The sequence below is a fragment of the Pseudochaenichthys georgianus genome, unplaced genomic scaffold, assembly GCF_902827115.2.
Source record: "Pseudochaenichthys georgianus unplaced genomic scaffold, fPseGeo1.2 scaffold_701_arrow_ctg1, whole genome shotgun sequence".
Classification (NCBI taxonomy): Eukaryota; Metazoa; Chordata; class Actinopteri; order Perciformes; family Channichthyidae; genus Pseudochaenichthys; species Pseudochaenichthys georgianus.
This window is the reverse complement of record NW_027263255.1, coordinates 10,001-32,696: the sequence shown is the minus strand read 5'-3', so window position 1 is coordinate 32,696 and position 22,696 is coordinate 10,001. Positions and strand designations below refer to the sequence as shown.

Genomic DNA, 22,696 nt, shown 5'->3' with positions numbered 1-22,696 from the left:
GGGAGCAACCCATAAATTATACTTTGGGGGGAGCAACCCATAAATTATACTTTGGGGGGAGCCACCCATACATTATACTTTGGGGGGAGCCACCCATAAATGATACTTTGGGGGGAGCCACTCATAAATTATACTTTGGGGGGAGCCACCCATAAATGATACTTTGGGGGGAGCCACTTATAAATTATACTTTGGGGGGAGCCACTTATAAATTATACTTTGGGGGGAGCCACCCATAAATGATACTTTGGGGGGAGCCATTATACTGGTAAACAGCCTCTATGGGCGCGAGTCCAGACCCACTTTTGTAATCAAATGATGACGTCAGTGGAATTATCTCCTTTATCAACTCCTAAGCATCCCCGGGACAACATCACTAGCCCCGCCCCTAAAAAGGTGTGAACTTGAGCCAATCAAGGACTACTACTACTAGGTCGTCCTTAGACGAGTTTGCCAACGGGTTCGCCAATCCTCACGGTCCTCCATACACCCGGCCAGCTCTGTGGAGCTTTCCACCCCCACATCCTTCCTCAGCACCTCCACGTATGTTGGCGTGGGGCGCACTCTTGGTCGGTGCCCGTGTGTTGGCTCCCAGAGTACTAACTTGCCAGCTGGAAGTTCCTGGTGTCGATGGCAGTGACCTGCAAATTTCAGTTTCCTGGATGCCACCTTGTCACTCAGCCTGGGTAGCCCACCAGGACTAGCCCCGCTCCTAAAAAAAATCTCAACATTTTTCACGGGGGGGGGGGCCTGTAGTGTCTCTAAAGTAGAGACACTACAGTACATACTGATATACACCTGAACATCAGCAGAAACGGTCCTCTTTAGTTTTCTTTGAATCAAGATCCAGTGGTATTCTCAGCTGATGACTTGTCTGCATTGTGATGGAAATGTGTAAAGGGAGCTCTCAGTCTTCTGCTATAAATGCTTTCACTCATATTTATACGCTGCCAGTAGTATCAAAGTTCACTTCTCCCATCTGTCACGTGCCCCTTGCTTTAACACACAGCAAAAGGAGAATGACTCAGCATATTAACCCACTGTTGTTTCTGTTTGTTGCAGTGTGGAAGGTGATGCTCCAGGCAGCGAGTTGGGCGCCTCAGTGGACCCCAGCAGTGGCTATGGTTGCATCCCAGTGACCCACAGCAGCCACCTGGACAGCAGCCAGATCTACGGACACATCCTGCTGCCGGGACACCTGAGGCCCCGTCGACCCAAACTGCAGCATTCACAGTCCATACTCCGCAAGCAGGCAGAGGAAGAGGCCATCAAACGCTCGCGCTCGCTGTCCGAGAGCTATGAGCTGTCAGCTGACCTGCAGGACAAGCAGGTGAGGAGGCTTACACGGATACATGTCAAGATGCTTCTTTGTTTTTTTGTATTTTTGATGGCACCTTAAAAAAAGAAGTAGCCCTACGCATCTCATTGTACCGGTATATATAATGGCAATAAAGGATTATATTCTATACTAAAACGTGTACCTCCGAGAGCTATGAGCTGTCAGCTGACCTGCATGCTAAGCAGGTGAGGAGACACAGATACATGTCATGATACTGGGCTGGGAGGGTTACTTTAAAATGTAATCCGTTACAATTACTGTATGCACTTTTTGATGTCTTTTATACATAAATATAAAAATGTGTGTCAGGAGATTCGCAGTGTCAGAAAATACAATCATCTCTTTTTTCCTCAGTACCCAAATCTCTAAAAATGGGGGTACAACGGAGCTGATCCAGATTTGCTACTGTTTCAGAAATAATCCTTGAAACCTTGGAACATAATTTAATCACGGCAGCATTTAGCTGAGTATCTGGGTGGAAACCTCTCTCTTCACAGAGGAGAGCTCATGCAGATGCTCCAGAGGGGCCAGCAGCAGCTTGGTTGCATGTAAAGCTACAGACCACGAATCAGCACTTCTCTAACAGGCTGAAACAGAGAGGTGTGGCATGGGCGATCTGTTTGGTACTTCATAGGCATGTTTTTTATATATCTGAGACCTATAATATAAGCCTACAAATAGTATAATAGGAGACCTTTAAATATAAAAATAATGTTACCTGATTACTTTCTGTTAATTTGGATTACCTCAAATGCAATCCAAATGAATACAAGAGAAAGGAAATATAGATATTACATTGCCTTGAGGTTGTATAGTACCTGTTATTACAATATTATGTCAGAAGGAGGCGTGGTCAAACAATTTAAATAAAACTTCTTGGGGCTTTATCAACTGCATCTGTTTGGAAAGACACAGGAAGAGGATGCTTGTTAGGCAGTGAAACTTGGAGCTTATTGGAGGGGAGGCTACTGTTCTGGTCTAATGGCACATTTCCACTGCAGCGGGGTAGCCCCGTTTAAGCGTCCCTAAGCGTCCTCGCTCAGGCCTCAGGCTGCCTCGCTGGCCGTCCGAGGCCGTGGCGCATTGCCATTACAGTTTAGGACCTGGGGTAGCACCGCAGTGTAGGCGGGGCTCCCGTCGAGCTCCCGCTGGATTTTATCATCCCCAATGAGATGTAGGAACGTCGTCACCTCCTCGGTCGACCACGGTGTGCTTTTCTTTGACGTTGCCATTTTTGTAGCTCCTCCGTTTACAAAAATGCTGGGTATAAAAATGCTGCAAGCTTGCTTCTAGATATATATGCGATGCTATGGATGATCTCGCACGCGATCTTGTGACGATTCTCTCCGACCAATCAGCAGTCGAGAGTGTTGACGTCACTAGTTCAGCCCTGGCCTGATAGAACCACGATTTGATGGGGCCGGAAAAAGAGGGGGAAAGTACCCGCTAGCCGGCGCTACGCTATATGGAAAGGCCACCAAAAACTGGCCTGGCCGCTTGAGGACGATTAAGGACGCTTGAACGGGGCTACCCGCTGCAGTGGAAATGCGCCATTAATCTCTTGTGGAAATATTGAGTCCGCTGGCCTCACATTAATGACGTCCTACTCCGTCAGTCCAGATAGAAAACTGTGTGAAAAGTTATCTTTAATTTCTTTACTACATCTTAATGTTGGTATATTTAAGGTCATGTTTTACTTCCAACAGTTCTGCAGTCTCAAACTATTATCATATTTTTCTTATAAATCTTCCGAGAGCAATTCCTCATCATTATTTTGGCCATTTCCAGTTTATTGGTAGAACTGGGTTCACATCCCACTTCAACATCGTCCATCTTCCTCCTTTTCTTCCTAGTGTTTTTGCAACGAATAAACCCCAGATTCCAGCCATTTTTAAACTGCCATCATCGCTCTCTTTTAGTTTTTAAGAAAAGCAGATGAGACGGCAGCACCATTCTTCATTCTATCTAAAACATGTTTCAAAAGGTAATAGATATTCTTTGTTGGCAGGTGAAAGCAGCTTTTGTTTGAGAGTTCATTTTCTAAATGGACGGTTATTTTAAGTAATGCACGAAACAAAACCCTTTATTTTGTCACCAACACTTACCCTCTTAAGGCTTGACACTATAATCATAAATCAAGGACTATTGACTAGATCTTCATCTGGCTCCTAGTAGTCCTTACGTGACCTAAGTATCAAATAACTGGAGTGCCACACTTTTTTATCATTCTGGGTAAAGTAACATGGACCATGTTTGGGGTTGCTATCATCAGTTTTGTCATTACAGAGAATACATACAAGGTTATTTTCAGAGATGGCAAAAGTACACACATCCTTTACTCAAGTAGAAGTACAGAAACTCGTGTTTAAAAATACTCTGGTAAAAGTAGAAGTACTGACTAAACTTCTTTACTCAAGTGAAAGTAAAGAGGCTTTGAAGTGTCCTTCAGTAAAAAGTACCCATAACTAGCAGCTGCTTTAAAGAGTACCTGACCTCCCTTTATATCAATAGAACAATAAAGTCATTGTTAGCTAATGAATGTTTCCATGCTGAACAACGGCAACATGACAACGTTTCCATTGGTCCCTCTTCTTTAGAGAAGACCAGGAAGTGATGGATACACGGATCGTGTTCCAACCAATAGGCACGCAATGACTCTAAAGAATAATGATCACGCACCAAACACACATTCAGACTAAAGGAACCAGCTGTTTGGGAAATGAGAGAAGTAGAAAGTACAGGTATTTGAGTTCAACATGTAAGAAGTAGAAAGTACAGGTATTTGAGTTCAACATGTGAGAAGTAGAAAGTTCAGGTATTTGAGTTCAACATGTAAGAAGTAGAAAGTACAGGTATTTGAGTTCAACATGTAAGAAGTAGAAAGTACAGGTATTTGAGTTCAACATGTGAGAAGTAGAAAGTACAGGTATTTGAGTTCAACATGTAAGAAGTAGAAAGTACAGGTATTTGTGTTCAACATGTAAGAAGTAGAAAGTACAGGTATTTGTGTTCAACATGTAAGAAGTAGAAAGTACAGGTATTTGAGTTCAACATGTGAGAAGTAGAAAGTACAGGTATTTGAGTTCAACATGTAAGAAGTAGAAAGTACAGGTATTTGAGTTCAACATGTGAGAAGTAGAAAGTACAGGTATTTGAGTTCAACATGTAAGAAGTAGAAAGTACAGGTATTTGAGTTCAACATGTGAGAAGTAGAAAGTACAGGTATTTGAGTTCAACATGTAAGAAGTAGAAAGTACAGGTATTTGAGTTCAACATGTAAGAAGTAGAAAGTACAGGTATTTGAGTTCAACATGTGAGAAGTAGAAAGTTCAGGTATTTGAGTTCAACATGTAAGAAGTAGAAAGTACAGGTATTTGAGTTCAACATGTGAGAAGTAGAAAGTACAGGTATTTGAGTTCAACATGTAAGAAGTAGAAAGTACAGGTATTTGAGTTCAACATGTGAGAAGTAGAAAGTACAGGTATTTGAGTTCAACATGTAAGAAGTAGAAAGTACAGGTATTTGAGTTCAACATGTGAGAAGTAGAAAGTACAGGTATTTGAGTTCAACATGTAAGAAGTAGAAAGTACAGGTATTTGTGTTCAACGGGTAAGAAGTAGAAAGTACAGGTATTTGTGTTCAACATGTAAGAAGTAGAAAGTACAGGTATTTGAGTTCAACATGTAAGAAGTAGAAAGTACAGGTATTTGAGTTCAACATGTAAGAAGTAGAAAGTACAGGTATTTGGGTTCAACATGTGAGAAGTAGAAAGTACAGGTATTTGAGTTCAACATGTAAGAAGTAGAAAGTACAGGTATTTGAGTTCAACATGTAAGAAGTAGAAAGTACAGGTATTTGGGTTCAACATGTGAGAAGTAGAAAGTACAGGTATTTGAGTTCAACATGTAAGAAGTAGAAAGTACAGGTATTTGAGTTCAACATGTAAGAAGTAGAAAGTACAGGTATTTGAGTTCAACATGTAAGAAGTAGAAAGTACAGTTATTTGTGTTCAACATGTGAGAAGTAGAAAGTACAGGTATTTGTGTTCAACAAGTAAGAAGTAGAAAGTACAGGTATTTGTGTTCAACATGTGAGAAGTAGAAAGTACAGGTATTTGTGAGTAAGTAAAAGTAAAAAGTCGTCAAATAAGTAGTGGAGTAAAGTACTGATACCAAAAAAATGTACTTAAGTACAGTAACAAAGTATTTGTACTCCACTACTTCCCATCTCTGGTTATTGTTGCCATAACGAAGCAGCTAGGGACTATCCACACTGCTTCCAGTTAGTTGCAGTTGCATTATTTCACCAACCGTTCTTCTCTCCCTGCAGGTGGAGATGCTAGAGAGGAAATATGGTGGGCGTTTCATAACCCGGCATGCAGCCCGCACCATCCAGACGGCTTTCCGCCAGTACCAGATGAACAAGAACTTTGAACGTCTTAGAAGTTCTATGTCTGAGAACCGTATGTCCAGACGGATCGTCCTATCAAATATGAGAATGCAGTTTTCCTTTGAAGGACCTGAAAAAGTCCACAGCTCCTATTTCGAAGGAAAGAAGGTCTCTCTAACAGACGATGGAACAAAACTCGGTGCGTTGGTGCAGTCAGAGCACGATGGAGAGATGGGTGTTCAGGCAAAGACTCCAACAACTCAGAGCGACTTCACAGACGCTATCACAGAACTGGAAGATGCCTTCTCCAGGCAGGTTAAATCTCTGGCTGAGTCCATAGACGATGCTCTGAACTGTCGCAGTCTGCATGGTGACGAGTCAGAGCCAGTGAGAGGCCTCCCGGATATCGACAGGGAGGCCGGTTGCCAGATGAAACTTTCTCACGGTGCGTCAGATCACCGCAAACTGGATGAGATGAGGGCGTCTTACAGCGACGTCACCCTCTACATCGATGAAGAAGAACTGACACCGCCTCTTCCCTTGTCTCAATCGGTGGATCGACCCTCCAGCACAGAGTCAGACTTGCGCCAGCGTTCCCTCAACTCTTCCCAGGACTACTGGTCACTGGCTCATAAGGATGAAAAAGGAGATACGGACACCAGCTGCCGAAGTACACCGTCTCTGGAGTGCCAAGAGCAGCGATTGAGGGGAGATCACCTTCCCTTACTGACCATCGAGCCTCCAAGCGATAGTTCGGTGGAACTCAGCGATCGTTCTGACAGAAGCTCTTTGAAGAGACAGAACGTCTACGAGCGAAGCGTCACTAATCAGCAGAGCAGCCCAAAACAAATCACCCACACTCGGCCACCAAGAGGGCCTTCAAGGGAAGAAGAAGCCCCTCGTCATCGGCCACGACAACTGGAGGCCCATCTGGCCATCAATGGCACCGCAAACCGTCAGAGCAAGTCCGAATCCGACTTCTCTGACGGTGACAACGACAGCATCAACAGCACGTCCAACTCCAACGACACCATCAACTGCAGCTCCGAGTCCTCGTCCAGAGACAGCCTGAGGGAGCAGACGCTCAGCAAGCAGACGTACCACAAAGAGACTCGCAACAGCTGGGATTCACCGGCATTCAGTAACGACATCATCCGAAAGAGACACTACCGCATAGGCCTGAACCTCTTCAACAAGTATGTACATTCCACAACACAAGGTCCATGAACACAGAGACAGACTCTTCTAGACACAATTCAAAGGTTTTATTGTCATGTGCAAAAAGCTACAGTGTCGAAATGGCAATGAAATTCTTCTGACCTGAGCTCCTCCCACAATGCAACACATATAATACAATACAAAAATACAAAATAAAAAGTAGTGCAAAAAGTCTATATACATGTCAAGAGAATATGGGATGTGTACAAGAACAGAATATGAAATTAAATAATGTACATTAAGACAATTGCTTACATTGTACTTTTAGCTTCAGAATGACAGCATCACCCATTACAAAGCCAATGAGGGACAGAGGTTATGTAAATGACGGTCCATTACTTATGACACGTAAAGCTCTTCTTCTTGATGAATGGGCAGTGATAGTGAAACACGACTAACGATCTGTTTTACTTAAGATTCAAACTCAGCCAGTGACTCATCCTGCTTCACTGAATGCAGAGTGATTCATCTCAACCGTTTAATCATGAACGATTTGGTTTCTATCAGAGCCAGCCATGAAGTTCCTTTTAATCATTTGCAATTAACACTATTGGAGAAAAAGTTCTTCCCTCCTCTCCACTCTCAGTCTGAATCCAGTTCAACCTCCACTCTCAGTCTAAATCCAGTTCAACCTCCACTCTCAGTCTAAATCCAGTTCTACCTCCACTCTTCCTCAATCCCATGCCTCAATTGGATTATCTCAGATTTGGATTGTGTCCTCACCTCTCTCTCTCCCTCTCCCCCCCCTCTCTCTCTCTCTCTCCAGGAAACCAGAAAAAGGCATCCAGTATCTGATAGATCGAAACTTTGTTCCCGACACTCCGGTGGGCGTGGCTCACTTCCTGCTGCAGAGGAAAGGCTTGAGCAGGCAGATGATTGGCGAGTTCCTGGGTAACAGACAGAAGCAGTTCAACCGAGATGTCCTCGAGTGAGTGTGCACCGAATAGTTTTCTACGTACTCTATGACACATTAAACCGTCTTTTGATTTGGCTTGTATGTTATCTTCCTTTTGGGAGCATAAATATCACCATTTAATTGCAAATAGGGTTTCCAGCTTGCAATCGGGACTCATTGAAACCGTCTTCAAAGTTTCTGAGAACTGCATAATGACTCAAGTTACAGAAATAGATCCTACTCAAGAAAATTGCTGTGATGCTCAGATAAACACACACTCTTTTATATTTCTCAGTCCTTTTAAAGCGAAAGAGTGAAGTCATAAAGTTCTTGTTTTTCCCAGCAGTGATTATCAAACCTTTACGTTACGCTTTAGACCAGACAGATTTATCTGAAACACACTTGAGGCGCAGCAGCACTATCGGAGCCCATTGAGATTCTGTGGAGGATAAGGCCAGAAAAGGTCCTTCTTTGTCAGTTTGACAGGCATATCTAAAGGGCTCCTTGAGAAAACTTCTATTAATCCTGACATGCAAGATATAAGGGCTCTGGAGATATAATCCTTACTTCAGTGTTGGAAGAAAGTTCTTTATTTAAGTAAAAGTGTCACAGTTGAAATATGCTCCATTATAGGTAAAAGTCAGGCATTAACTTACGTCCAATATTTGGGTAATGAACAAGGCTTAGGGTTAGGGTTGTGTGGAGACAAATCCATACATCATTATCACCTGGCAATCCAGTAATCATCATCTCTATGGAGCTTTTTGCTTTCATTCAAGTCCTTGTTCTTTGTTTTGCTGTTTCAGTCTAACTGCTGTCATGGAAGTCCTTTCCAGCAGAAAGCAGCTGTTTTTGGCTTAAAACCTCACCACCAAACACCAAACCGCAGACAGTGAAACCTGATGAAGTGAATGGAGCATTTGTCAACTATAAAGCCAGATATTGTTGTCAGGAGTTTATGGGTTAGGGTTAGTTTAGTTAGTTATGACGCCGACAATTGAGCGGCCCGACCAAGCAAGGAGGCAGAACGTCCAAAATACAACCCGGTGTGGGCATTTATTACATCATAGACATATGACACAGCCTCAATCTGCTGCCCACGTGAACACAGCCACCAGCCACCACCAGGATCTCACACACACTACCTGTTAGGAATGGGTGAAGCAGGTAGGACTCAAATGCAGAATAACGAAAAGCGAGCTTTATTAAATAATAAAGCTGTGGCAAAAACAAGGCAGAATCCAAAATATCCAAAGCAGCACAAGGAACACAGACCGTGGAATGGCATGGAGGGGAAACAATGAACCGACATGGAACACAGGGGAAGACTAGACTAAATACACAGAAGGGTAATCACAGAACAAGACACAGCTGGGCAGGGGAGGAGAAACACAAGGACAACAGGTGAACACAATCGGGTAATCAGGGAGGGAAACAGACAGAAAGCAGACAGGCAGGAAACGGGGGTGAACACTTTACACAATAAAACAGGAAACCCAAAGACAAGAAAAACACCAACACAGACAAAACTACAAACGTGACATAACATGAGAATCGTGACACTACCAGCCAACACAGACAGGGAAACAGCCTAAATACCCACACACTAATCAGCAATTAGACACAGGAGGGGGGGGGGGAGACAACACAGGGCACCAGGTGAACATAATCAGGAGTAACAGACATGGGGAAAGGGAAACACTTTTCAAAATAAAACCACATGTGCAATTAGTACAAGGCCCGAAGCCGTCAGTCCACAGTGACATTGGCCTTAAATTCATCCTGGTGGCATCAGCTCAGACGTTGTGTGTAAACAAGTTTGAATATCATGATTATTTGTTTCAAATGTTCTATTTTCCTCCAGTTGCCAGAATCAGAAATCTAACCAGTGTGCCTTCTGTATACTGGCTGGGTAAATAAGTAAACTGTTTCATAACTTGATCACCATAACAGCGTGACAATATGTGAATAGAAGCACAAGTAAATGTGTACGCAGTAAAATATACTTAAATATCAAAAGTTAAAATGGAAGGAATAGTATTAAGAACTTGGCTAGTTGACTCTCACGATAATAACTAAGGCACTGTAGCCGTCTTTATTTCTAGCAGATAAATATGCTCTCACACCTTTAGCCAGTTATTCCCTTTTGAAAGGATTGTGTATTTTCCTATCCAAACTGACTGCCATTAATGTGTGTCGTGTCCTCCAGCTGTGTGGTGGATGAAATGGACTTCTCGAGCATGGAGCTGGACGAAGCGCTCAGGAAATTTCAGGCGCACATCAGAGTTCAGGGAGAAGCTCAGAAGGTGGAGCGGCTCATAGAGGCGTACAGGTGGGAAACTCATGACATATTGTTAGCAAATGCTTGTTTTTACAACACAAAGAATCAACGGATATTCACCAGTGAGGAACTTACTGACTTATTTTACGTTGTAGAACAAAACATGCCAATCTCTAAAGCTTGTGTGAACCACAGACCTTATTTCAGACATCGAGCTACAAACACGTAAAATGCTGACTTATTTCTGGGTTTTTGGAATCACTCCATTCGGTCTCAAATTCGACCAATTCAGGATAATGTGACAGGATGATTGTTAGAGGGTTCATCGCCATGTGAAGTATCTACCATAATAATAATAATACATTTTATTTAGGGCGCCTTTCATGACACCCAAGGACACCGTACAATGTGTTAACTATTCTAAGAGATAAAAGCAACAGTTTAGTTTAGTTTAGTTTATTTATTTTTTCGAGCGTGTAAAACCAAAGAAAATACAAATGAAACAAAAGATGATACAGACATGATACAGTACTATACAAATGAATGCAATAACTAAACGAAATATTTAAATAATAATTGAATAATCTGTAGTATCAATGTCTGATAACAATAAACAACAAAACTTTAGCTAATTACACGTCCGAAAAGACAGAACATGATAAAAACACAAACAGGCCGAGGGTGTATGAATAGAAGATAGTACAAGATAGCTTTGCACCAGGTCTATCATGTATATCGAGTCGATACCACAAAGTCAGTGTCCTTAACACTCTTTCGGGTTTAAGTACATCAGTGTAAAGCCCTTAAAACCCAGGCTGTGTTCGTCCAGATCATTACAAAATAATCATTTAGAGATATGTTCTTAAAGTTGATGGAAACCTCCCTCAGGGCTGCTGATGGATGTTGTTTGTAACTCGTTTATTTCCTCCTAACCTCAGGTAGAAAAGGTGCTCTCATGCCCACAGAACATCTGCTGAACAAGGACATGTCATCTCAGTAAACAGTCACTGTAACAGGGAGTTAACAATAACTGATCATCTGGTGCTTGCCTGCAGTAAAGATATGATCAGAGCATCTTTATGGTGACTCAGAGAGCAGTTTAACATCCTGTGTGATGGCGCAGGCTGTATCGACAGTCTAATGTGGTGCTGGATCATTGGTCTGTTGACTTGAGGCTTTGAGACCTTACTTTAACATCAATATTGATATTCCTGCCCATGAGTGGAACTAATAGGGAAGGATACCGATTAATTTTGCATCTATAAAACGATTTGTACTGATGCTTTTTCCTTTAAAGGTGAACTTCCTGTTGGTTGGTTGGTTAGATAGATAGATAGATAGATAGATAGATGGATGGATGGATGGATGGATGGATGGATGGGTGGGTGGGTGGATGGATGGACGGACGGACGGACGGACGGACGGACGGACGGACGGACGGACGGACAGACAGACAGACAGACAGACAGACAGACAGACAGACAGACAGACAGACAGACAGACAGACAGACAGACAGACAGACAGACAGACAGACAGACAGACAGACAGACAGACAGACAGACAGACAGACAGATAGATAGATAGATAGATAGATAGATAGATAGATAGATAGATCTAACATTGTATTTCTCATCACTGTTTGTAATAAATTATAACTTTAAATGATACACAGTCAACTGTCAACATTTTAATGTACATTTTGGATGTATTAGTGGAAACGGCATCTAGTTGCTTCTTTTGGAATCACACAACAATTCCAAGTCAATGACAATGATGTACTGATGACTGAAGAACAATTTAAAATGTGTCCCTTCCCCCTTTTGAACAAGGCTTTCTGTCAACCATTAGCAATGTAAGTTAGTAAAGTAGTCAACCAAACTTGATAATATCTTTTTTGTTATCAAGAAATTAAATTGTTGGAGAAATCCACAGCAGACGTTGAATTGAACGGACCTCTTTCTGCGCATTGATATGACTGACTTTCCTTTCCTTAGCAACAGTCTGTTCTCCTTAGCAACAGTCTGTTCTCATTAGCAACAGTCTATTAGTGAAAATTAGCGACCCCTGGAATGTCCAAATTTACCAATCAGAATTCAGTATTCAACTCAGACATGTAATAAAATGAAATATATTTTAGTGCCTGCAAACACAGATATTTCTCCACCAAAGCTCATCAAACACAACGAAACAACGTTGATCACGGCAGAAAATACTTAAGATTCCAAAGTTTGCTAAATACAATTTTGACCACAGGACAAACACAAAGTAATGTACGATACGATATGATACAATATGATAATACTTTAATGGTCAGATCAAGTCTGAAATTTGACTTGCATCACAGCAGCTCCATGTGTAACATCATCATAGACAAATATCAAGACACAATACATGGAAAAACAAACATTTAACGTGTACACAACACAATGTAATGTATACAGTATTTCTTGCCATTTCAGTGGAGTTCGCCCTTAATATTTTCTGTGTCTGATATTCTCTTCACAGCCAACGTTACTGCATCTGTAACCCTGGAGTGGTGCGACAGTTCAGGAACCCCGACACCATCTTCATCCTTGCCTTCGCCATCATCCTCCTCAACACCGACATGTACAGCCCCAACGTGAAGCCAGAGAGGAAGATGAAGCTGGAGGACTTTGTGAAAAACCTTCGAGGTACACTGGAAAAAATGCTGCTCCAAAAACAAATTAAACAATAATGAAAACAAGTTGTTTTCACTTGAAATGTGCACAAAAATAGAACAAGTATAAATTAGCTTGGTAAGATTTCTTGAAATAAGAAGGGATATTTAGATAAATCAGATCTTCTAATTAGCTGGGAGAACTAATTTTGAACTATATTTGACCAGAATCAGTAATGTTGTGTTACAATATAAGCCGCAAATGCTCAGAAGTTTTCAGTTTTCTGATGTTAGTTGGTGATTTTCTAAAAAAAATAATAATATGTGTTTTGAAATAAGATTTGTTGACTTAACAAGATCAAATCAAATCAAATCAAATCAAGTTTTATTTATATAGCACATTTATAAACGATGTTTGGTCGAGCCAAAGTGCTGTACATATAATCAAATTAGCCTACAGTAGAGACACTTTACAGCAAATACAACAGCACAGATTGTTCAGAATATCAGTATGAGAAAAACGACACCCTCTGTCCTTAGACCCTCTGTCCTTAGACCCTCTGTCCTTAGACCCTCACATCGTACAAGGAAAGACTTCCAGAGAAAACCCACAGTTTAAGGGGAAACAATGGGAGAAACCTCAGGGAGAGCAGCAGAGGAGAGATCCCTCTCCCAGGACGGACAGACGATGCATTGTCTAAAAACAAAACCCGATATCTCACTGCAGTACTTCTGAAGTTATTGTGTCTTATATCAGGTGTAGAGGCATATTCTGACTAGATTTCAAGTTTTTGTAGTGTACTTTGTCCTCTCGTCCTGCACCGTATCCAGCTGACTGTCACAAAGCCAATATTGCCTTTAGACACTGATATGCAGCTTCAGGGATAAATATTAACTCTAAATGGAGTTTTGTGCATGCATATTGCCTTGATTAATAGCCGTGTCAAAAAGGTATTTAATTTTCAACGCCAAAAAAGCTTTGCTGTTGAGGCAAAAACCACTTTTGAGTTGCCCTGAACAGATTTCGAGGGTATTAGCAGGGGCTTTGTGGCATAGCTAACTAATTTCTCCGCCTGGTGGAGTGTGAGTAATTAAAGTACAGTATTGAGTGGATGCTCGTCCTTAGAGAGCTCTGAAGGACATTTCTTTCTGTTCTGTCAGAGATGTGTGCAACGCTGCAGCAAGTAAACTCAGGGGTTCATCAACTCTCATAAATATCTGAATTAATCATTAATCCGTCTGTTTTTTCTCTCTTTTCTCCTCTTCTTACAGGGGTGGATGATGGGGAAGACATCCCCCGAGAGATGCTGGTAGGGATATATGAGCGGATTCGCAAGCGAGAGCTCAAAACTAATGAAGACCACATGTCCCAGGTTCAGAAAGTGGAAAAACTCATTGTTGGGAAGAAGCCGGTAAGTCTGCCCTTGGGCTTCTTCACGTAGAGTGTGACCACTTTTATCTTACCCTCCATTCAGGAGCATGCAGAACTAAATGACCCAACGTGCCTCTGAGCTGTCGCAGAGAGCTGGCTTATTCATGGCCAACAATGTCTAAAAACGAAAAATAAATAAAAGAGCATTCTTAACATGAAACTTCTTTCTCCGCTGTGTGACACATCAATTCTTCAAGGCCGGAGACCTTCATGCTGAATGACTGTAATGTGTATTTTGCCCTAAGAGCCAGACGAGAAAAAGTGCGGTCTGACAAGCTCTGTAATAATAAACGATATAAACACACCACATTATCTTGAAGGTGTTTACTTGAAACCATACGCTTCGTTTCAGGTCCATTAATACCCTTATTTATCAAACTAACTCCACTTTGGTGACACACTTCGGCAGGAGTCCAAGGGACCTTGAAGCAGTTGTGATCATAGAGCGTTGCGAACATTGGAAACACAACGTACTGTAAAAGATGAATGCGAGGAATGCGTAAATGTTTGCCCCGTGATCCATGAAACTAGTTTTCCTGATTTAAAGTTTGGCTCATTTTTCCTGTGGAACATTAAGTGGAATGTCTTTTCTTTGATGTATGGTGAATTTTAACGTTTCCATATTATGTGTGTACTGATCCTTGTAAAATGAATCTCCCTCCATAGATTGGCTCGTTGCACCACGGTCTGGGCTGCGTAAGTATTTCTCTTTCTGTCGACTACTTCTTAGGGTTGAGTGGAGGTATTTGTAATATATCCCCAAAGGCTCGATGGAGCAGACAACAAACATTTTGAAAGGCATAAAGTATATAACTGTTATACTAAGGAAATGAGGCTGTATTTGTGCAGGTGCTATCCTTACCACACCGGAGACTGGTCTGTTACTGCAGACTTTTTGAAGTACCCGACCCTAACAAACCACAAAAGTTGGGTGTCCACCAACGGGAGATCTTCCTCTTCAATGACCTGCTAGTGGTGAGGAAGACATTATTCATTCAACAAACTGAAAACACACTTGGAGTGAAAAGAGTCTCACCTCTGTATATGCCATGTTCTTTTTCATAGGTCACTAAGATTTTCCAAAAGAAGAAGAACTCTGTGACGTACAGCTTTCGGCAGTCCTTCTCACTTTATGGCATGCAAGTGCTAATCTTTGAGAATCAGTGTAAGTGCAATGGGGTTAGGGTTTGGGTTGGAGTTTTGCTTAACCTCTTCTACACAGCACCCCCATACCGGGGGGGGGGGGGGGAAGCTGCAGGACACAGCGTCTGAGGGCATCTTAATATTCAATAAACTATGAATGTTTTATATCCATGTAACGGGAAGAAACTCAGCTAACTGATCTTTTTTTTTTTTGTAAACCCACAACGCTAGCGCTGAGCCTATGAATTAGCCACGAGCAAAAAATGCTAACGGTGTGTTGCACAGAAACTCACTCATAACACCCTTATTACCTATCGTAGCTGATCATCGATCTGATCGTGAGATGACACAGAATCGATGGGTACATACATCATCACTCCATGATAAGAACTCGCGAAGCTATTAACAAGAACAGACATCAAAACATGTGGGGCTAGGTAGCTAAAATCGGCAACATGGCTCACCTTGGTCGTTGTCTGGTCAAAAGTGGTCTTCAATGGCATTAAAACGATAAAAACGCTGCTGAAGTTAATAGGTTAATCCAAAGTGTCTGTGTCCCTTTAAAATGATTTCTGATAATCCATAAGCAATAAACCTGCTTTTCCGTTTCCAGATGTCAGAGCGAGAGATAGCTTCACTCTCATGCAAACCTGCATGCACAAAGCCCCCACCTTTTTGTTTTACCGTGTGTGTGAGTGGGGAAATTCCCCTTCGATTATATTGGCTCTAACGGTCAAAAAGAGATGTCAATCACCAAAATCGACCAATGGGTTCCAGAGAAACGGTAAAAACGGCCATTTCCACCCAAATCACCTCAGAGGTGGAGTTTTTTTTTCTAAACCTCTCTAAAAAGGTCAAATGTCACTTGTTTTGCATCAATCTTGATACAGGTACTTATTATATGGTGTTCTTTGGATTCCTAAAGCTTTTAGTCTACCTTACCATCATCCAAGGTTAGTTTTCACTATAAGTAAAAAATTATTTTTGAACGGACACTATAATTTACAGTTTTTTACTATGTTCAATCTGAATTTTCTTTAAAATAAAAAACATCTATATTGATTCTGACTCTTCTACATCAAACTCACAGGTTTATCATTACTTTGAGAAAAAAGATTATTAATTTAACCCTTTTAGAAGGGAAGATATGGTCATTTGTTCTGGGAATGTCATTTTCGAGCCTGAGACCTGAAAAACAGGCTCAGGGCTGAACAGGTTAAGCTCGAAGTCAGTATGCTTGAAATGATCAAGTTTGCATGAGAAACACTTGTAACGGCAAACATTTTGAAGGCTGATTAGAATTGCCCCAAAGCAGGATAAGAACCAGGCCACAACCTCAGTGTTTGAATAGTGATGCCAATGCAGATGTGCAATAACTTTGCATAGCCAGCAGGGGGCAACTAAACTGGTTCAAACTGAAGTCTGATTGTATAGAAGTCTACAAAAAAAAGGACCATAATTCACTCTTTATGACCTTACTAAAGATGATGATCAGCAACTTCGGGATCTGAATAGTAGAGCCAGTGCATATGTGCAGTTACCTTGCATAGCCAGCAGGGGGCAATGACACTGGTTAAAAAAACAAGTCTGATTTCATAGAAGTCAATGAGAAAATTACCATATTTCTCTCTAAATGTAAGACCTCGGAAAAAAAGTTTCTGTAGAGTTTATGGTGCCATTGTATCCATCAAATGTGTCCCGATCATAGTGTATTTTTAGTGAATTGTAACATTTATGTCGCCTTAAAAAGTCTTGTTTGGTCTTTGGTTGACTTAGCTTCACCCCTTACTGTCACTCCTGGTTTATTTACCAAAACGGTGACTGCGTAAAACCAAGAAGACTATGATAAAGGCTTCAGAACTGTAGTCCACAAACCAACGGTTGAAAACCTTAGTTTGATATCAGAAAAGTATGGAGGGACAGTCAGCATCAAACAATCAAGCATTTGGTTTGAAGCATACTGACACCTGAAAGATAACAGAAGTGAATTCTATCTTCTACAGACTCTCCTGGTGATAGGTATATTTTGTTTGGCTAATTGTTGATAACGTCACTCTTTAGATTATCCCAACGGAGTGCGTCTGACGTCAGCCATTCCCGGAGCAGACATCAAAGTCCTCATCAACTTCAATGCACCAAATCCTCAGGACCGCAAAAAGTTCACTGACGATCTGCGAGAATCTATTTCTGAAGTCCAAGAGATGGAGAAGTACCGGATAGAATGTGAGAAAAAGTTTCACGTCTAATTTTTAAATATTTATTTTAAAAGTCTGGATTTACTCCTAAATGCCCCCTATTATGCAAAATTCACATTTTCATGTCTCTTCTACATCAACATGTGTCCCCTCTTCTTCATGTCTCTTCTTCATCAACATGTGTCCCCTCTTCTTCATGTCTCTTCTTCATCAACATGTGTCCCCTCTTCTTCATGTCTCTTCTTCATCAACATGTGTCCCCTCTTCTTCATGTCTCTTCTTCATCAACATGTGTCCCCTCTTCTTCATGTCTCTTCTTCATCAACATGTGTCCCCTCTTATACATGTCTCTTCTTCATCAACATGTGTCTCCTCTTCTCCATGTCTCTCCTACATCAACACGTGTCCCCTCTTCTTCATGTCTCTTCTACATCAACATGTGTCCCCTCTTCTCCATGTCTCTTCTACATCAACATGTGTCCCCTCTTCTTCATATCTCTTCTACATCAACATGTGTCCCCTCTTCTTCATGTCTCTTCTACATCAACATGTGTCCCCTCTTCTTCATGTCTCTTCTACATCAACATGTGTCCCCTCTTCTTCATGTCTCTTCTACATCAACATGTGTCCCCTCTTGTTCATGTCTCTTCTACATCAACATGTGTCCCCACTTCTTCATGTCTCTTCTACATCAACATGTGTCCCCTCTTCTTCATGTCTCTTCTACATCAACATGTGTCCCCTCTTCTTCATGTCTCATGTCATGTCATGTCTCATGTCATGTCATGTCTCATGTCATGTCTCTTCTTCATGTCTCTTCTACATCAACATGTGTCCCCTCTGTGCAAAGAGACTCTGAAAGTGTCAGGAACAAAGATTTTCTCTCTTTTTGATCCATTTCTATAAAAACCTGTCTGAAAATGAGCTGATCAGATTGTGGCCACTTTGTGATGTCATAACGATGTGTTGTCTTGTGTAGCCAGTAGCCAATCACCAACCAAGGTATAACAGGGGACCTTTAACATTGTGTCTCTTTCTTCACAGCTGAGCTAGAGAAACAGAAGGGGGTCGTGAGGCCCAGCATGTCCCAGACTTCAGCCATGAAGAAGGACACGGGAAACGGGTCTCTGAGTCGCGGGAGCCTCGACGACAGCTACGCCACTGGTGAAGGTTTGAAGAGGAGCGCACTCAGCAGCTCCCTACGAGACCTCTCAGACGCAGGTAAAATCAGGGGATACCATACTAACTCATGTCTCATCCTAATGCTAGACGAAAGTATACCCAAAGCCAGCATTATACCGTTCGCTCCTGATGTTATTTGATTAGGAAACTAGGAAGTGTTGTGGAAATATTTTCCTAGGCCCATAACTGACCCAGTTTATCAGTTTGTATTGTTCAGTTTATTTGTTTATAGTGTTGTGGACAACTTTCCAGCTGTTGTCCCCGGCCGGATGGTAATAGACACCTTTTTAAAATCACAATACATCGACAGCATTAGTTATATATACTGTACACTGAGGCCTGCACCCAAGGCTTTTGTCTCCCTGTTCCTGCCTGTTGGCGTCAACTGATAGAAGTGTTATTATAGTGCTTTTTCTTGTTATGCACGATGCTGATTATTCTCTCAGAACTAGCTAAACACATGGGTCTGGGGTAGAGGTCTTCAGAATGGGTTTGGCAGCAGCTGTGTCGCCTCGTGGCTCAGCACATGTCTCCGAATAACCCATCAGTGTTTGCCATCAAAGTTCCTGCTCTCCTCGTGCCTCTCCGAGTCTCCACTGCTTCAGAAGCTGAGTTGCTGTTGGGCGGTAGCCACGGCGACTGACCTTCTGACGCAGAGTGAACAGAGCCTCTGAGCAGTGAAGGAAATAGAGATGGGTGTTTGCTAATGGGCTCAGGGGTAATTCACTGGAGGCTCGTACCTATTTGTCCTGCGTCGCCGGCAGTGGAGCGCCATGTAGGTCACTGTGATCAATTTGAGCGTCTAAGTCGTAATGTGAACTGATGTCGTGGGGTTGAGTCAGGGTGGACAGAGCCGCCAAACACATTCAGTGACCACAGCTTTCTCAGTGCTGATGAATTGAGACGAAACGTCGTTTAGTTAGCAGCTTTTATAGAGAGCAACAAGAGTGGATTTTGGAGGCCTTTGAAGCGTTTTACCATCGTCAGATCCTAGTGATTTTAGGAGGGTTATTCATGTGTTCAGAAGTTGATTTTATTAAGACGTGTCTTCCCAATGTTTGTCAATGGGAAAAGGTATCGTGGGCCCAATGATGTCAGGCATTTCATTCAATACCTGACGCACTTCCTGGGTGCTTGATATTTCCTTTAGGAGAGTTTTGCCTCTTCATCACTCAGTTGAAATACATTTGAGGTTTGATTGGTTTAAAAGTGACTCTTGAGGGACAGCTTTCTTGACCGTTGTTGGGAAAACGTTTTCTGAGCTTGTGCATTAATGCATTTGGGTATCTGGAGTGCCTAAGACGCCCTTGACAGTTGTTTGTGACCTCCATAGATCAGAAAAACATTTAATATTTACCAAAAGACGAGAGTCAATAACATATTTGGTTAAATTATGGCATACATTGGACTTTGTTTTTCCTACTTGGGATAAAATATCTGGACATATCAGCCTTTTCTGCTTCAATTTGGATCATCCTTCTTTTGTTGTCTCTTGTGAGCCTTGCAAGTGAATGGATGTGAAATGTTACTGTATATTGCCAGAGGTTCCCTTTAGCGCTGTCAGAATGTTTTCACTGAATACGAGGGTGTCCTTCCAGCTGTGCCTCAAGTAGCTGAGTAGAAAATATGAAAGTTGACGTATCCTAGAGGCTAGGAGTCGTAGCAGTGCTTCGCTTCTTCCCTCTCCTTATCAGCCTCCCTCTCCCTTTCTGCTGCTAGTTAGTCATCTGTCACTTGTGTCACCTTAGGGTGCTAGCGCCCCTCCACTAGAAGAGATATGTGCACCTGCAGGTGTTAACCCGGCGTGTCTAATCTGTCATGTTGCATGTTCTGGCCAGGCAAGCGTGGGAGACGCAGCAGTGCAGGATCACTAGACAGCAATATGGAAGTAAGTAGGATTGAACCGATGCTGAGCTGTCCTTCGACTTTATGTTGTTCCCTCTGAACACACGTTTTCTGTTTCTTTGTAGTTTTTATTTGACTGTTTTGGTGGTGTTTTTTGTTGTTGTGAGCATCTTGGTCACTGCATGCTTTGGGCTGATCCACTGTGGCTGATAACACTTGATGTACACAGCATGACTAATAATCCTCCTGACCCACATTAGGGCTGTGTCGATGTTAGCGCCTGTTTGAGTCCTCCTCGTGTGTAGTGGGCTAGCCTTGTATCCATTTTCTGAATTGTGTCCCTTTTTGTTTACTAGATGTGAATCTGGCTATGCTTTGTCAGATCCAGCTACTGCATGCTTACAGTTTGGAGTGACGACTCGGAGGGCTTCCTTTCATTGACCCCTGACCTTTGAGTGCAATGAAAGAAACCTAGCATAAAGGCATATGTTAAATGGTTAATATAAACTCTTTGTAACCAGTAAAAACGTTAGGGCTATTAGCATATGGCTAGGTGAAGTGTAGCTATCAATCAAGCTAGGTGTAGCTAGCTTCATTGAATTGAAGATTATTTGAGAGGGAGCAACATTTTGGAGCTATTCATTGCAAGTTTGAATCTTGAGCTGTTGCCAGAACAAGGTCTTTAAGAAGAAAGCTATCAATACATGTTTTACTTATTTATTATGTTCCTGATGTCTGGGGCACTTAGCCTAAGCAAAATGTAATTAAGTTAGCTGTTAGCTTATCATATTAGCTTTTGAGACTATGTATCAATATTCAGCATATAAAATGAGACTCGCTGTTTCTGTCAATACCTTCCACAAAGTAGAAGACCCTGCACTTTCTACAGAGTTGTGTTTTAAGCACTCAGTCTTTGAACCCTAACATTAGCTTACTACTTTCACTGATGGCTACAGCTACCAAAAGTCAAATGAATTTTGATCATGTAATAAACATTGTGAGTTACTGTCATTATGTCAGTCATTGTGGTTATTTAAAGACAGGAATACCTCGTCATTGAGTCGGCAGAGAATACGACTGATAGCCCAGCTCTGATCACACAAGTCAAATAAATGACGGTATGATAATTAATCAAACATAAATAATGCAACACTTTGGAGCTTCAATCCTCACAATCCATCTTTATTGTTCTTTGTGTATCATAAAGGGACTCCACCTTGCTGTTCGCGTTACAACCCTGTGTTGTAGAATCACATTAGATCAGGGGTGTCAAACTCAATTTCATCGCGGGCCACATCAGCGTTATGGTTTCACTCAAAGGGCCGGTTGTAACTTTAAGACTATATAAAAATACATATATAAATATTTAATATATATAACATCATTTATTATATTACATGATTGCCTCTGCATTGGATTATTTTCAGATACGTCTGAAAGCAGAAGTCTAGGGCAAATAATTGCATGTCTCTTCAGTGTGCATGTCACAAAATTATTTAAAAAGAAAAGCCAAACTCTGGAAAAACTAAAAAAAAAAGAAGAGACATTTAGAAAAAAAAGTAACATTTTGAGAAAAAGGCAAATTCTAAGAAAAAAAAGGATATTTTGAAGGAAAAAAGGCAAATTGAGAAAAAAGGCAAATTTGAGATGCATTGTGGGACATGTAGTTTATGGGCAACCTGCTTCTGTAAAGTAGCATGTAACCGTATAATAAACATATTATATTCTTAGCAAGCTCTTGTGGGGCCGCATTAAATGAAGTCGCGGGCCGGATTTGGCCCCCGGGCCTTGAGTTTGACACCCCTGCATTAGATGAACCGTAGTCGATAGTTTGCATGTTGTGCATGGCTCTTAAAAAGTTGCTTCATTTATTTAACTTTTTTGTGATCTTGTTAATCTGTGACATTATATAAAAGACATCTGATGTATTTTGTTTGTCTTGCTGAGTGTACACTTTGCAATATTCACACAATGGTAAACTCTTCCTGAACCTGGACTTGAATACAAATATGTGTGCTGTGTACAGGCTGCCGTTTCAGATGTTCTGTTCTAGCGACTCTCAAAAATGGGGGCACGTGAAAAAAGGGTATTGTAACCTTGGAAACCAGATGTGATAGCAACTCACTCGGCTCATCACA

At 41.6% G+C, this 22,696-nt stretch overlaps 1 protein-coding gene across 2 annotated transcripts in view; it reads left to right on the top strand.

Annotated features, from left to right (window-relative positions):
• Positions 1–1,048: 1,048 nt before the first annotated feature.
• Positions 1,049–22,696, top strand: part of iqsec1b (IQ motif and Sec7 domain ArfGEF 1b) — a 23,421-nt gene continuing 1,773 nt past the window's right edge. Inside the window, exons 1-12 of one of the 2 annotated variants that reach the window (XM_034079710.2) lie at positions 1,049–1,330; positions 5,669–6,924; positions 7,713–7,874; positions 10,051–10,173; positions 12,629–12,795; positions 14,034–14,173; positions 14,860–14,889; positions 15,043–15,168; positions 15,259–15,358; positions 17,398–17,559; positions 18,576–18,752; positions 20,552–20,601. In XM_034079710.2, the coding sequence (XP_033935601.1) occupies positions 5,675–6,924; positions 7,713–7,874; positions 10,051–10,173; positions 12,629–12,795; positions 14,034–14,173; positions 14,860–14,889; positions 15,043–15,168; positions 15,259–15,358; positions 17,398–17,559; positions 18,576–18,752; positions 20,552–20,601 (2,487 nt within the window). In that variant the 5' untranslated portion in view covers positions 1,049–1,330; positions 5,669–5,674. The remainder of the gene's footprint in view (positions 1,331–5,668; positions 6,925–7,712; positions 7,875–10,050; positions 10,174–12,628; positions 12,796–14,033; positions 14,174–14,859; positions 14,890–15,042; positions 15,169–15,258; positions 15,359–17,397; positions 17,560–18,575; positions 18,753–20,551; positions 20,602–22,696) is intronic. The other variant, XM_034079711.2, reaches the window with a different exon arrangement.